This window comes from Bos taurus, chromosome X (genome assembly GCF_002263795.3).
Source record: "Bos taurus isolate L1 Dominette 01449 registration number 42190680 breed Hereford chromosome X, ARS-UCD2.0, whole genome shotgun sequence".
Classification (NCBI taxonomy): domain Eukaryota; kingdom Metazoa; phylum Chordata; class Mammalia; order Artiodactyla; family Bovidae; genus Bos; species Bos taurus.
Window position 1 is genome coordinate 123,428,232 of NC_037357.1, and position 12,295 is coordinate 123,440,526.

Consider the following 12,295-nt stretch of genomic DNA (forward strand, 5'->3'; position numbering starts at 1 on the left):
AGTCATTTGTAAAGAAAGACCCATGAGCTCCTTTTCTTCTGGCATGCCATCAGCCTCTGAAGTAGCCTTCTCTTCCTCTGAGTTACATTCCACTGGAAACAGGGGCATGCGTGGGAATTTTTCCAGGACAGGGTTTGATGCTGGGTCCACAAAGTCAGTCATTCAGTTTTCTCTTCCCTTGCACCCAAAATCCACTGGGTGTCCTGAGTAAAATGGGTGATTCTCCACTTTCATATATTTCACTTTGTATTGTTTTTCTGTCCTAAAATAGTAAACCTGACCCCTTGCGTAAATTGATGTTTCTGAATCAAAAAACAGCTGCCTCAAGAATCCAGAATGCTGCTCAGTAGCTTGGGGAATTGCTGCAACCCTGGCAGTGTTCACTAATTAATTATAGCAGAGACTACCTTCTTTTCCATCCCCCGGCCCCCAGGAGCACATTTCCAGAGCTAGAAACTGCTTAGTACAATGGTCCCGAAGGCCTGTGAAATAGAAACCCAGCACAGCAGCGTTCACCTGGGTTATGTGTTAGGATGACATTGCCAAATAAGTACAATTTTTTTTTGTCCTTTTGGGAGAAACTGAATATAGGACCTAAATAGCATGGTCTGGAAGAGTCCCACTGATTTTTAAAATAGTTTATTTTTGGTTGCTCAGGGTCTTCATTGCTTTGCATGGGCTTTTCTCTAGCTGTGGCGAGCACAGGCTACTCTTCATTGCAGTGTGCAGGCTTCTCATTGATGTGCATTCTCTTGTTGTGGCTTCCAGGCTCTAGAACATAGGGCCAGTAGTTGTGGGGCGTAGACATAGTTGCTCTGTGCATGTGGGGTCTTCCCAGACCAGAGATTGAACCTGTGTCCCCTGCATTGGCAGGTGGATTCTTATCCACTGGACCCCCAGGGAATCCCCCATTTATTTTTTGACAACTGACCTGTCTAGATGTCTCTAGATCCTGGCTGTATGTTAGAATCACCTAGGGAGTTCCTGAAATTCACATACCCAGGCTGCACCCCAGACCAGTGACTTCAGAGAATCTAGAGGTGGGGCCCAGGCATCCTTTTTTTTTTCTTTTCCGCCTAAATATTTTATTTAGAAAAATTTCTAATGTACAGGAAGGTTGTAATAATAGTACAATGAACATCCATTTAGAGTCACCATTTGTTAACATTGCCACATTGGCTTTCTCTCTTTCTCTCACTGTATGTCTGTGTGCACTCATATATGTCTATATGTAAGTGTATACACATACATGTGCACATCTTTCATTTTTTCCTTAAACAATTTGAAAGTACATTACAAATATCAAGACACTTCATCTCTGAATACTTCATAACAAGGACTTTCTCCTATGTAATTGCAGTAGAATTAACACTCAGGAAATGTAGCATTAATGTAATGCTATTATCTATTATTAGTCCATATCCAAACTTCCCCATTTGTTCCAATAATGTCCTTTATAACCTTTAAAAGAAACCCTGAATCGAGTTAAGAATTGCATTATATTTAGTTGTTAAATCTCTTTACTGTTGCAACGTCTAGAATAGTCCTCTAACCTTTAAAAAGTTGTATGTGATATTGAACTTGAAAAGATTTTTAAAAAGTAAAACCAGGTCACTGTTGTCAACTGTCCCTCATTTTGGATTTACAGGATCTGAATTTGCATGTTTCCTCACTATCAGATTTCATCTAAACGTTCTGGGCAGGAGCACTGTGTAGGCAATCGTAACCGTTCTTAGCGTATCACGTAAGGAGGCAGCACCTGGTGTCAGTTAGTCCCATCGCTGATGACAGGGACTTTGAGAGCTTGTCTTCCAGGTTCCTCCATACTGTGGGGACTGTTTCCTTTCATAATCAATGAATCTTTGGGGAGATACTTTGAGACTGTCTAGATATCCTCCTAATCCCCAACAAGATTTCACCCCGTGGTTTTAGAGACCATTGATTATTGTCAGAATCAGTTGTTGCCATGATGGTTATAAGATAGTGATTGTCAGTTCCTGTCATTTCTACGTGACAGTTGACATTCTTTTGTAAAGGAGAGCTTTGCCCTCACGGCCCATCCTTACCTGTCTAATCTTACCCATCTGTCTAGCTATGAACCTAGCTACCTAGTGAATGTATCATGATGGGCTCATGAGTCTTTTGGAACTGAATGAATTCTTCAGTACATGGTGTCATTGTCCCATATTTGGCCAGTAGAAGCCCCATCAAGCTCATCCTTGTGTCCTTTTGAAATTACCCGTCAAGGCTTAGAGTGCTTCATTCATTTTGTCATAGCCACGTATTCCAGTCTTACTTTGTATTTTCTTTGCTCCAGCCCTGGAAGCCCTGAAAGAAGTCATTTTTCTCTGGAGACCTAGTTCCTTAGGGGCTGTTGTTTAGGAAGTTATGGGAAATTTCATAAAACTTGAAACTATGAAACAGGCGATTTTAGGGGACAGCCAAGATTGGGAACTACTGCTTAGCATCCCCCAAAGGGAGAGTGTTTGGTCCCACAAGGTATTTTCCTTTGGTCACCTATAATTGGTGGTTCTCATGCATTGTTGAGGTTTAGATTTTTGTGGGCAGTGTCACTTGCAGAGTCAGGTTTAAATGCAAGCCCTTAGACTCAACCTCAGAGAGTACAGTTCTGTTGGTCTGCCCTGCATGCCGAAGTTTTGATACAGGTGGACCCCAGGCCTTATCTGGAGAAAATGCCAGAAGTGACCATAAGAATTAGGGGCTTCTTATGATGTTTCACTTTGATTTTATAAATGTTGTCTCTTTTGTAAAACAGTGTTAGGATACTGCTGCATTCTCTAGGCATGTGGTGAGGATTCCCTTCATTAAGTTAGTGAGTTTCTTGAAAATATCAAGTGATTTAAACCCTTGTAGTTATACTCTTGTTCTGTCAAGGAGGATGTGGCATATAAAAAAACAGGCTGTGTGAGTATTGAAAGTTTTCAGTTGACCCAAAGGCTTTTTTCAACCACTGCACTATTTGTTGTTATATTTTTGTGGTCATTGAATGAACTGACCTAGTAAAGTTTTCACATGTCATAAGACCCTGGAAAGCCCTAAAATATAGATGTGTGTGCTATTTCTGACACTTGGTCTTGGCACCTTTTGTAGTTTCTATTTCATTTTTAGAGAATGTGAATATATGACATTTCCTCCCCATCCAACCAGTTTTATTTCATTAAAATATGGGCCCCAGTTCTCAGCAGCTGTAAGGAAATACTCCTGATTCGTGGTTTGTCACTTCCTGGTTTCACATCTGAACCATGTACCATGTTAGTCCAGTGAGTCCTTTCTGCAATCTCAAGGCTCATGGACGGGGATTCTTCTTAAGAACAGGGGAGGCAGTCTCTGGAGTTGCATATCCTAATTCAAAATCCCAGGCCCTTCTAGCACTTTCTAGCTGTGAGACCTCTGGTAAAATAGTCTCTGTGTGCCTCCTTGGTCTCCTTGTCTGTAAAAGGGAAGGTTCAGGGTGTACCCTCAAGGTTCAGTGAGAGGATCAAATGGGCTAATGCATATGAATTGCTTAGTAGTCTCTGGCACACAGTAAGTGCTTAATAAATGTTAGCTGTTACTAATTTTATTAAGCAAAGCTGGTCATGAATGGAAGGTGGTTATGAGATCTAATGAGGGAGTTGAGGGTACCTGCCTTGCTACCTGTGTTTGCCTGTGTTCTTCTAAAAGAGTACATGTTCATGCATTTGGATTTTGTGGCCATCATATAATATGGCAGTAAAGTAGAGACATGTCCAGTATGCCTTGTGAAGTCTGCCTTAGTCATAATTTTTTAGTAAGCCGTGTGCCCCCGTACCTTTGCTTGTATGTTCATAAAACTTGTGTTCATTACTTTCAATTATGTATAAAGAGTTAAAAAACACACATGCAGTAGAAGTGTATTAAAACTTGCCTGTGGACCAGGCTGTGAGTGTGGAGGATTCCAAACCACAGCCTTGGGCAAGTCATACATTTTTTCCCCTCCAGTTTCTACTAGCTATTAAAAGGAGATGACATTGTTGTCTGCATACCTCTTTGAGGAAGGTCAGGACCAACTAGTAAACATTAGTGAAATGCCAGGGAAAGGAAAACATGGCAAATGACATTCTTAAATTTCCTTTAATTTGATATGGACAGAAGCCACTGAGATACAGTGCCTCCGAATGTCAAATATTCCCCCTGAGCTGAGTTTTAGGTTGAGTGGAACTGGCGAACAAGATTGAAACAGTAATTTGCAGAGGCTGAGGAATGGAAAGCAGCCGTGCAGGAGTTGAGGAGTTATCTGTAATAAGAAAGCTGTGGAGAAGCCCTCAGGCTGTGTTATGCAATGTTGTGGGAAGCAGTTAAGTACAGATTGCAGAGAACTTGAGCCGAGATGTGACCTGAATTGGTTCATCCAGCATTGGAGCAAGAGCTCTGATCTCAGGGCAAGGAGACACTGCCACTTGCTAGCTTGGTGACCTTGGGTAAGTCACTGAGCCCCAGCTGCTTCATTTCCAAGATGGTTGCTCATTCTGGCTCTTTTCTTTTTCACCGCTGTGATTGGTAGGGTGAGTTAGGGTGATGGGTGTCAGAGGTGCTTTAGAAAAGAACAGAAACAATCCCAGTGTCAGAGGGGGTCGTTGTTTCAGGGCTCACGTTTCTTGGTCTTGTATGTTGGCAGTGTGCTTTATAGGTCTTTGTGCCACCAATTGAATAACCTTAGAAGCTTTTAAGAAATATTAAAAAAACAAACAACAACAAAAAAGAAATATTGAGTAGCCTGGCAGAGAGAGATTAGTTAGTGTGCTTTTCTTTCTGATTCCAGGTGGGGCTCTACAGATGTCCAATGGAAAGATTTGGTCTAGAGAAATACTATTCTGTTCTAGGTCCTGATTGCTGGATTAGTCTTGTCTCTCCTTCGCCCTTTACATAGTATTGGGTTAGATGCTACTTTTTATAAAGGGTTCAGTGAAGATACGAATTTACATATAACTGAGTTTTATGACTTCAGCTAGCAATAGGTCTTCAGATGTTATTTTAAAGTCACTTTGGTCAGAACTTAGGTGACCTCTGTGGTTATGAGTGTGAGGTGTCAGACATTTGTCATATTTACTTGTTTCATGCTCAGTTTTCTATCTGCAGAGTTTGCTTTGAACATAACATGAACAAATATAGCTCTTAAAGATTTATAGAACCTCACCTTACGAGGTGTAGATGGGGGCAGTGGAGGCACAGGGAGTAGGAGATGATGCCACGATCACTTGGTCATCTGGACTCGTGGCTCGAATGAAACTCTGTATCCTGTATTACAGAGGGCTTGATTCACCTTCCTTTGTGTTGGAAGCCAGGGAAAGCAGTGGAGTTCTTTTTTAAATTGTTTGATTCTATTTATTTCTGGCTGTGCTGGCTCTTCGTTGCCACATGGGCTTTTTGCTAGTTGCGGCGAGCAGGAGTTACTCTCTAGTTGCGCTGCACGGGCTTCTCATTGTGGTGGGTTCTCCTGTTGTGGAGCATGGGCTCTAGTAGCATGGGGCTCAGTAATTGTGGCTCCCAGGCTCTAGAGCACAGGCTCAGTAGTTGTGGTATGAGCTTAGTTACTCTGCAGCACGTGGGATCTTCCCAGACCAGGGATTGAACCTGTGTCCCCTGCATTGGCAAGCAGATTCTTAACCACTGCTCAGGGAGTCACAGCAGTGGAGTTCTTTGTCCTTAAGACGACTCTTGTGGACTTCCCGCCTGGGAAGAGCCATTTGGGTGAGCCCTCTGTTCTTAGGAGAGCTGGGGCTGCCCTCCTCTGTCCACAGACAGTGTACTTGGCACCTGGGAATCAGCTTGAGAGCCATGTGTTGGTACTTATGGTGACCAGGCAGCTTGTGGTTTCTCACAAGGGGGTGGAGTGTTTTCGCGTCATCACCAAAGTCGTGGTTAGGTGACATGCTGGTTCTCAACTTCTGCCCTCTTCCCTTTGTTCAGCTCTGTTCTTCCTTAGTGAGGTTCGGGCAGAAAAAAATATGGAACAGAGAAAACTAGGCCACTGACTTGGGATAAATGTCAATTAGCACATCAGATGTAGCCAAGGCCTCCCCTCTGTATGACATCACATTGCATGGGGGTCTCTGTGTGGCCACTGGTCACTCCTGTGGGAACTGGCTGTTTCAGGGAAGATTAGAAAAGGAAAGGAGTCCCTGTAAGCAGTATCCAAAAATAACGTAAGCACTTCTAAATGTGTGGCCTTGAAGTCGTTGATCCCTATGGCGTTCGAGGCCATGTGGCAGCAGGAAGGAATGAGGTGAGGTGGTCAGCCTTGAGCGATGAGCTTCTGAGCAGTGCCGGTCTCAGTGCCCCTCTCTGGTCCACTTCTGTGCAGCTTGGGCCTCTTCCACTGCCTGTCTCTGCCCACTAAGCCCCATCACACACCCCATGTGCATGTTCTGTCTCCCCACAGTGCATGTCTGTGGCGTGGATAGTTGCATCTGGATTTGAACAGCTTTGAACCAGGACCTCCCAGTGGGGCCACACTGGGGGAGTGAGATGCTGTGACTTTGAGTGTCCTTCAGTCAAGCAAAGTGTGGCCCTGGCTTTTCTCTTGATGTTCCTGGATTGGTTCTGTGTAAGCAGCCAGGGATCCTGCTAATGGCTCCCCTGGGACAGAGAGAAGAGGACCGAAGTGGATTTGCTGATCCCCTGTGGGGCATTTGGAATGGTACCAAGAGTAGGCTGAAATCTAATCAGCCTTTGCTTATCAGCCTGAGTTCCAGCATGTTAAAAGGGTGATGATTAGTGAGAGAAAGGCCAGAATACTTTATCTTTTCCTTTGCACATTTGGGAAGAATTTCCTCTGCCTCGCTAGCATTAGAAGCAGACCATTCTTTTCCCTCCACTGTTATCACATCAGCTTTCATTAAAAGTCACCAGCAGCAAATACAAAGCCCTGTCCATGGAAAACCGTTTAAGGCAACACTGTGCTCCAGCGCTTCGGGGTGGGCTTTTGCCTTCTGCACCACCAGATCAGTTTCTCATATCCATGCCTTTCTGACCCAGCAGCTTTTCAAAGACCAAGCAGCATTGCTCTGCTTTCTCCTGCCTCTTTCCCAGAGACCAGAGCTGCCATGCCTCTAGCCATGTCCCAGAGAGCATATTTGAGACAAGTCAGCTTAATTTGCCTGCATGCCTAGGATGCCTCTCTTTAAAATCGATTTTTGAGACCAGAGCTGGATCTGAATATTTTCCTTTTCCTATGCAGGCGAGCGACGGAGGCGTCGGTGCCAGGTGGCATTCAGCTACCTGCCGCAGAACGATGATGAGCTCGAGCTGAAAGTCGGCGACATCATAGAGGTGGTGGGAGAGGTACGTGTGCCAGGCGGGTGGGTGCAGGGCCTCTCATGGACTGTCAGAACCCACCTGTGGCTAGTTGGCCTTGCTGTGGGGGATGTTAGGACTCAAGAGACTAGGGACATCATCTGGTTGAGTCTTCCAGAAGAGATTCCTCTAGAGAGGTGTGCCTCCCAACCCGCTGAGGGCAGATGTAGACCATTTAAAACTGTGGTCTTCTTCACTGCATGCTAGCTAACGCCGACCCAGTACCATAGCTTTCCTCCTTTGCTTCAAGTACTCATAGACTCTTGGTATCCAGAGTGACCACGTCCACCTTAAAGGATGGATTCGGTATTCGTCATGGGGAGCACTGAGGATTCAGAGGGAAAGAAACAAGTGACATTGATAGAAGACCTAGTATGTGATGGGCATGACAAGGTTCTTTACACAGTGGTCCATTGACTCTTCATAACCACTTTAGTTTTGTAGATAAAGAAAGAGGCTTGAGAGATGCTATAACAGGCAGGGCTGAGGGTTGAAGCTAGGTCCACCTGGCTGGAGACCTTTGTTCTCTCACTGCCCTACATTACCTTGTCCCTGCGTGGTCCCAGCTGCTTGCAGCCAGGCCTGCTGGTGAGATGTCCCACCAGACCCTGGCATGGGATTTTGGGGCTCCACTCCCTGAGGGTGGGAGCATCCTGGGCTTCGCACTTAGAATCTGATCATTCATCCTGATTCAACATATGTATCTGTGTATAGTGATAGTTTTCCAATTGCTTTCATTTGCTGCATACCATTCAATGTTACAGAAACCCATGATTTATTAAAAACAAAAAAAAAACTAGGAAGCCAGAAGTCAAGGAGGAGGTTAAGTGAAGTATGACGTGGGTGGGAGTGGCAGGGCTGATGCCAGCAGACAGATTTCTGGACTCTCGTATAAACATAAAGGGAGCATGCATCAAAGCTGTATTTAACTCATTAATGAGGGCATCTGCAAGATGGTAAGGCTGACTCAAAGAGAATGGTGAAAGAGCAAAGTGTTTATAAATGATTGAAAGAGAAAAAAGCTTGAGTAAGATTGCTAAGTTAGATGCGAAACTATGTCGCATCCTACAGGGCAGTGAGACGAACCTCTGAGGTCATCTTTTCTAGGGGATGAATCTCTCTCTCTGCTGGTCAGAGGTTATTTTCATGGTTATCTGACAAGACTCATTCACTTTGTTCTTAGTCTTCTAGCAGTTAGCATCTGCACTAACACAGTTGTAAACTCTCCTCATAAAAAGTAAACAGTGTGTCAAGCAAAGATACTTGTCCCTAAAGAATCAATCAGTGTGGTTCCCAGTGTGGGAGGACATGCAGTAACCCGCTTTTTGCCAGTTTCCCAGTTTTGGATCATTTGAATTAGTATGTCGTTCATCATGTTTTATTCCTGGTGCCAAGCACAACACATAGGAGACATTTGTTGAAAGCTGAATGAGTGCAAAATGAATGGCCAGCAGAGTAGAACATTTATGCCAATGGTAGACGGGCACAGTTCTTAAGACTGAAACCAGGGAAGAAATTCCAGGGGAAAAAAATAAACGATTGTGACTAAAAAAAAAAAAAAGAGTTAAAATCTTGGTATGATTTGAAGTGAGTTTAGCTAAACAAAGAGGGCAACAAACAGGAAAAAATTTGAAATACTTTTATATATGTAACATAGGAAAATATATTAGGAAGCTATTATAAGAATGATAAAGGATAGATATGATATAAACACCCATCCCACAAGTGGAAATAAAAATCTGAACCATGAGAAAGTGTTCTAACCTGCTACTAATTAATCTAACTAAGACAATTTGATTGGGTACCTCCTTTTGAAAATCCTAAAACAATATTTAGTGGTGAGACCTTGGCAGTGATTAGAAGAAATGGTGACTTTGTATATCTTTATGATCCTTGTTTGATGCTATTTAGCAAGGTGCATCAAGAGCTATAAAAATCTGAATTAATACCCTTTGACTCAGTAATCTTACTCCTAGAAATTTATTCATGGAAAATGGTTACAGAAAAAAATATGTTAAACATGTTCATTGCAGCAATGCTTGTGATAGTGAAAAAATCATCAAGAAAGGGAATAGTTGTGTGAATTAAGGTATATTATCCAGCTAGAAGATTGTGAAGCCTTTAAGATGGTAAATACAGAAACCTTTATATTTATTACAATACTGTGTGTTGTAATTATCTGCTATATTCCACTAACCTGAGAGCTTTTCAACAGCTGGGATCTGGTTCTTCTCTATCTTTATATTCATAGTACATGGAATAGTGCCTGAAACCTAACACATACTTTAATCAATGCTTGCTGAATAAGTAAATGAATACATGGAAGTATGAAAAGTTTTTTTTTTCAAAATAAATGAATAGATCAGCCACAAAATTACATTCACTAGGAGCAGTTGAATATAATTGTCTGAAGTCTATCTCAATGCATGTGATCGCAGACAGAAAGGGCCCCAGAATTGAAAGTGGATCTGCCATAGAAGATGGTTTTCCCTTTAATGTTGTAATAATACTGTAAGAAATACAAATCAAGATAAAAGTTCTTAATAAATTTCTGGAATTATTGCTGAGTCTCATCTGTCTGTTGACTCCAGGGGAACCAAGTGAGGGTTGCTAAGGGAGAGGGATGATTGCAGGGCTGGTGTTCTCCTTTCCTGGAAGAAGAGCTTCACCACCCTCTGTGGGCCCAGCCTCTTTACCATCCATGCCCGTTCAGTGCTAGGCTTCGTCCTGGGCTTGCCTCAAGTAGGAAAAAGGAAAACTAACTGGGTAGCCTCTGCTATTTCTGTAAAACAAAGCATAAACATTTACCTTTTAATCCATATTTTAAAATTATATCACCAGAAGTTAATTTCCCTACTTTTGAAGTTTATTCTAATATTGCATTATCTTATAAAGTCTGTCCTTTTCTCCTATAACAGATGTTATATAAATGCCAGTAGGTTTCTACTGTCTAATGCCACTGAAGACTAAAAACAAAATAAAAATCCCAAATAAACAAAATCCCTTAAATCACAGGAGCAGGTTATGATAAGACCATAGTAATAGCTTTGCAATACTATAGTATCAATCTGTTTGCCAAGAGAAAGATAACATATTGTGTATGTGCATATAGATTATATTTTTATTGATAAATTGATTCATAGATTAATTCTACAGTGTTACAAAGCTGTAACAAATACAAACACAAAGTGTTACAAATACAAACACATGCCCCTACTTCCCCCCTGCCCCTAAGAGACAATTCCTAGGATTTTGAATATATCGACCAGTTCTTGAGAACAGTTGAAGCAGGTAGAGAATCCTAAAAAATGATATACTTATATCTTAACATGTAGAAGTGAAGTGAAGTTGCTCAGTCGTGTCCAACTCTTTGCGACCCCGTGGATTGTAGCCCACCAGGCTCCTCTGTCCATGGGATTCTCCAGGCAAGAATACTGGATTGGTTGCCATTTCCTTCTCCAGGAGATCTTCCTGACCCAGGGATTGAACCCAGGTCTCCCGCATTGGAGGCAGATGCTTTAACCTCTGAGCCACCAGGGAAGTCCATCTTAACATGTAATCTTAGCTTAAAAATGTATATTCATCTGCCTTTTAGGGCCAGGGCGTTTTCCTAAACTATGTATTTGTTGGTTTGAGCTCCACCTTCTCTGCATCCATGATGCATCCTCTACTATTCCCACTGTTTTTTCTAAACTTTTTGGAAGTAGGAGTGTTACACTAAGTGGCATATAGGATCCTAGTTCCCCAACCAAGGATCGAACCTGGGCCCCTTGCCTTGGAAGCACAGAGTCTTAAATATTGGACTACCAGGGAAGTCCCACCACTGGTTTCCTTGAAGTGGAATGAGGACAACTTAAGGGAAGCAATGAGCATTAATAATTCTTCTAAAATTCCACACTCCCTCATCTCCCAAACTTTTAGCTGTCTTTTCTATACCTAATTTGGCACCATGTTTTTAAACCTTCAAATTACGATCATATTCCTTCTCACCACTAGCCTTTTGTCTTCAAACCTACGTATTTTGTACTCTTTAACCGTGTTGTGTGCTGGCAGGAAGAGCAGTGAACTGGAGCAGGTCTAGGGGGACATGGCCCTGACCCTTGGTGAGGGGGGCAGCACTTCTGGCTGAAGTCACCAGCTCAGCCTGGATGGGTCTCTGCAGCGTGGCCAGAGGAGAAATGGAGAGTGTGGGGCGGTCCAGGGATGAGTGGGGCTGGCAAAGTGAAGGTCACTCAGGAAAGTGCTTCTGCCTCCTGGCTGGGGAGCAGTCAGTGGCCTGCAGGGAGGACAGAAGTTCTTGTGAAGTTAATGGGACTTCACTTTCCAAAAGGAAAGCTAGCAGGCTAAATCCCTGGTAGGCATTTTTAAGTACACAGTTGTGACATTTCTGTCTGGAGTGGGGCGGACTGGTCATTGCAGTCTAGACTAGCCTGTAGACTAACCTGTAGCCAGTCTCTGTGTGTGTGTTCCAATAAAGCTTTATTTACAAAAATAAGAGCCAGACTTGCCCCTGCTCCCCTGGCAAGAGGTTCCCCACCCTTCATTCTACACTTGCAGAGAAGGCCAGTGGGATGGGATGGGGAAGCTGATGTTTATAGGGTATTTACCACATGCCAGGGCACTGTGCTAGTACCTTCATACATGATATTTCATTTGGTCATCACAGAAATCACTGGAAGGTGTGATCAGTATTTGTATTTTGTAGCTGAGGAAACTGAGGCTCAGAGAGGTTAAGAAACTTGACTGAAGTTGCTCAGCTGTTAACAGGATCTGATATGTAGCTGTTTTGAAGGATAGGACTTTCAAGCATTGCTGAAGGATGTCTGTAAGAGCCGTACCAGAAACCCTTGCCACTGTCAGGAAAATCGTGGCTATATTGCTCTCTCTCATTGGACAGCATTTGCTTAAGTCTTAAATATGTATCATATATATTTTCTTAAGTCATTACCCTATAGGTTTT

At 42.9% G+C, this 12,295-nt stretch overlaps 1 protein-coding gene across 10 annotated transcripts in view; it reads left to right on the forward strand.

The window, feature by feature from the left end:
• Positions 1-12,295, forward strand: part of SH3KBP1 (SH3 domain containing kinase binding protein 1) — a 331,585-nt gene that overhangs the window by 158,011 nt on the left and 161,279 nt on the right. For all 10 annotated transcript variants that reach the window (NM_001128500.1, XM_059883336.1, XM_059883338.1 and 7 more), the window contains 1 exon segment: positions 7,220-7,323. In NM_001128500.1, the coding sequence (NP_001121972.1) occupies positions 7,220-7,323 (104 nt within the window).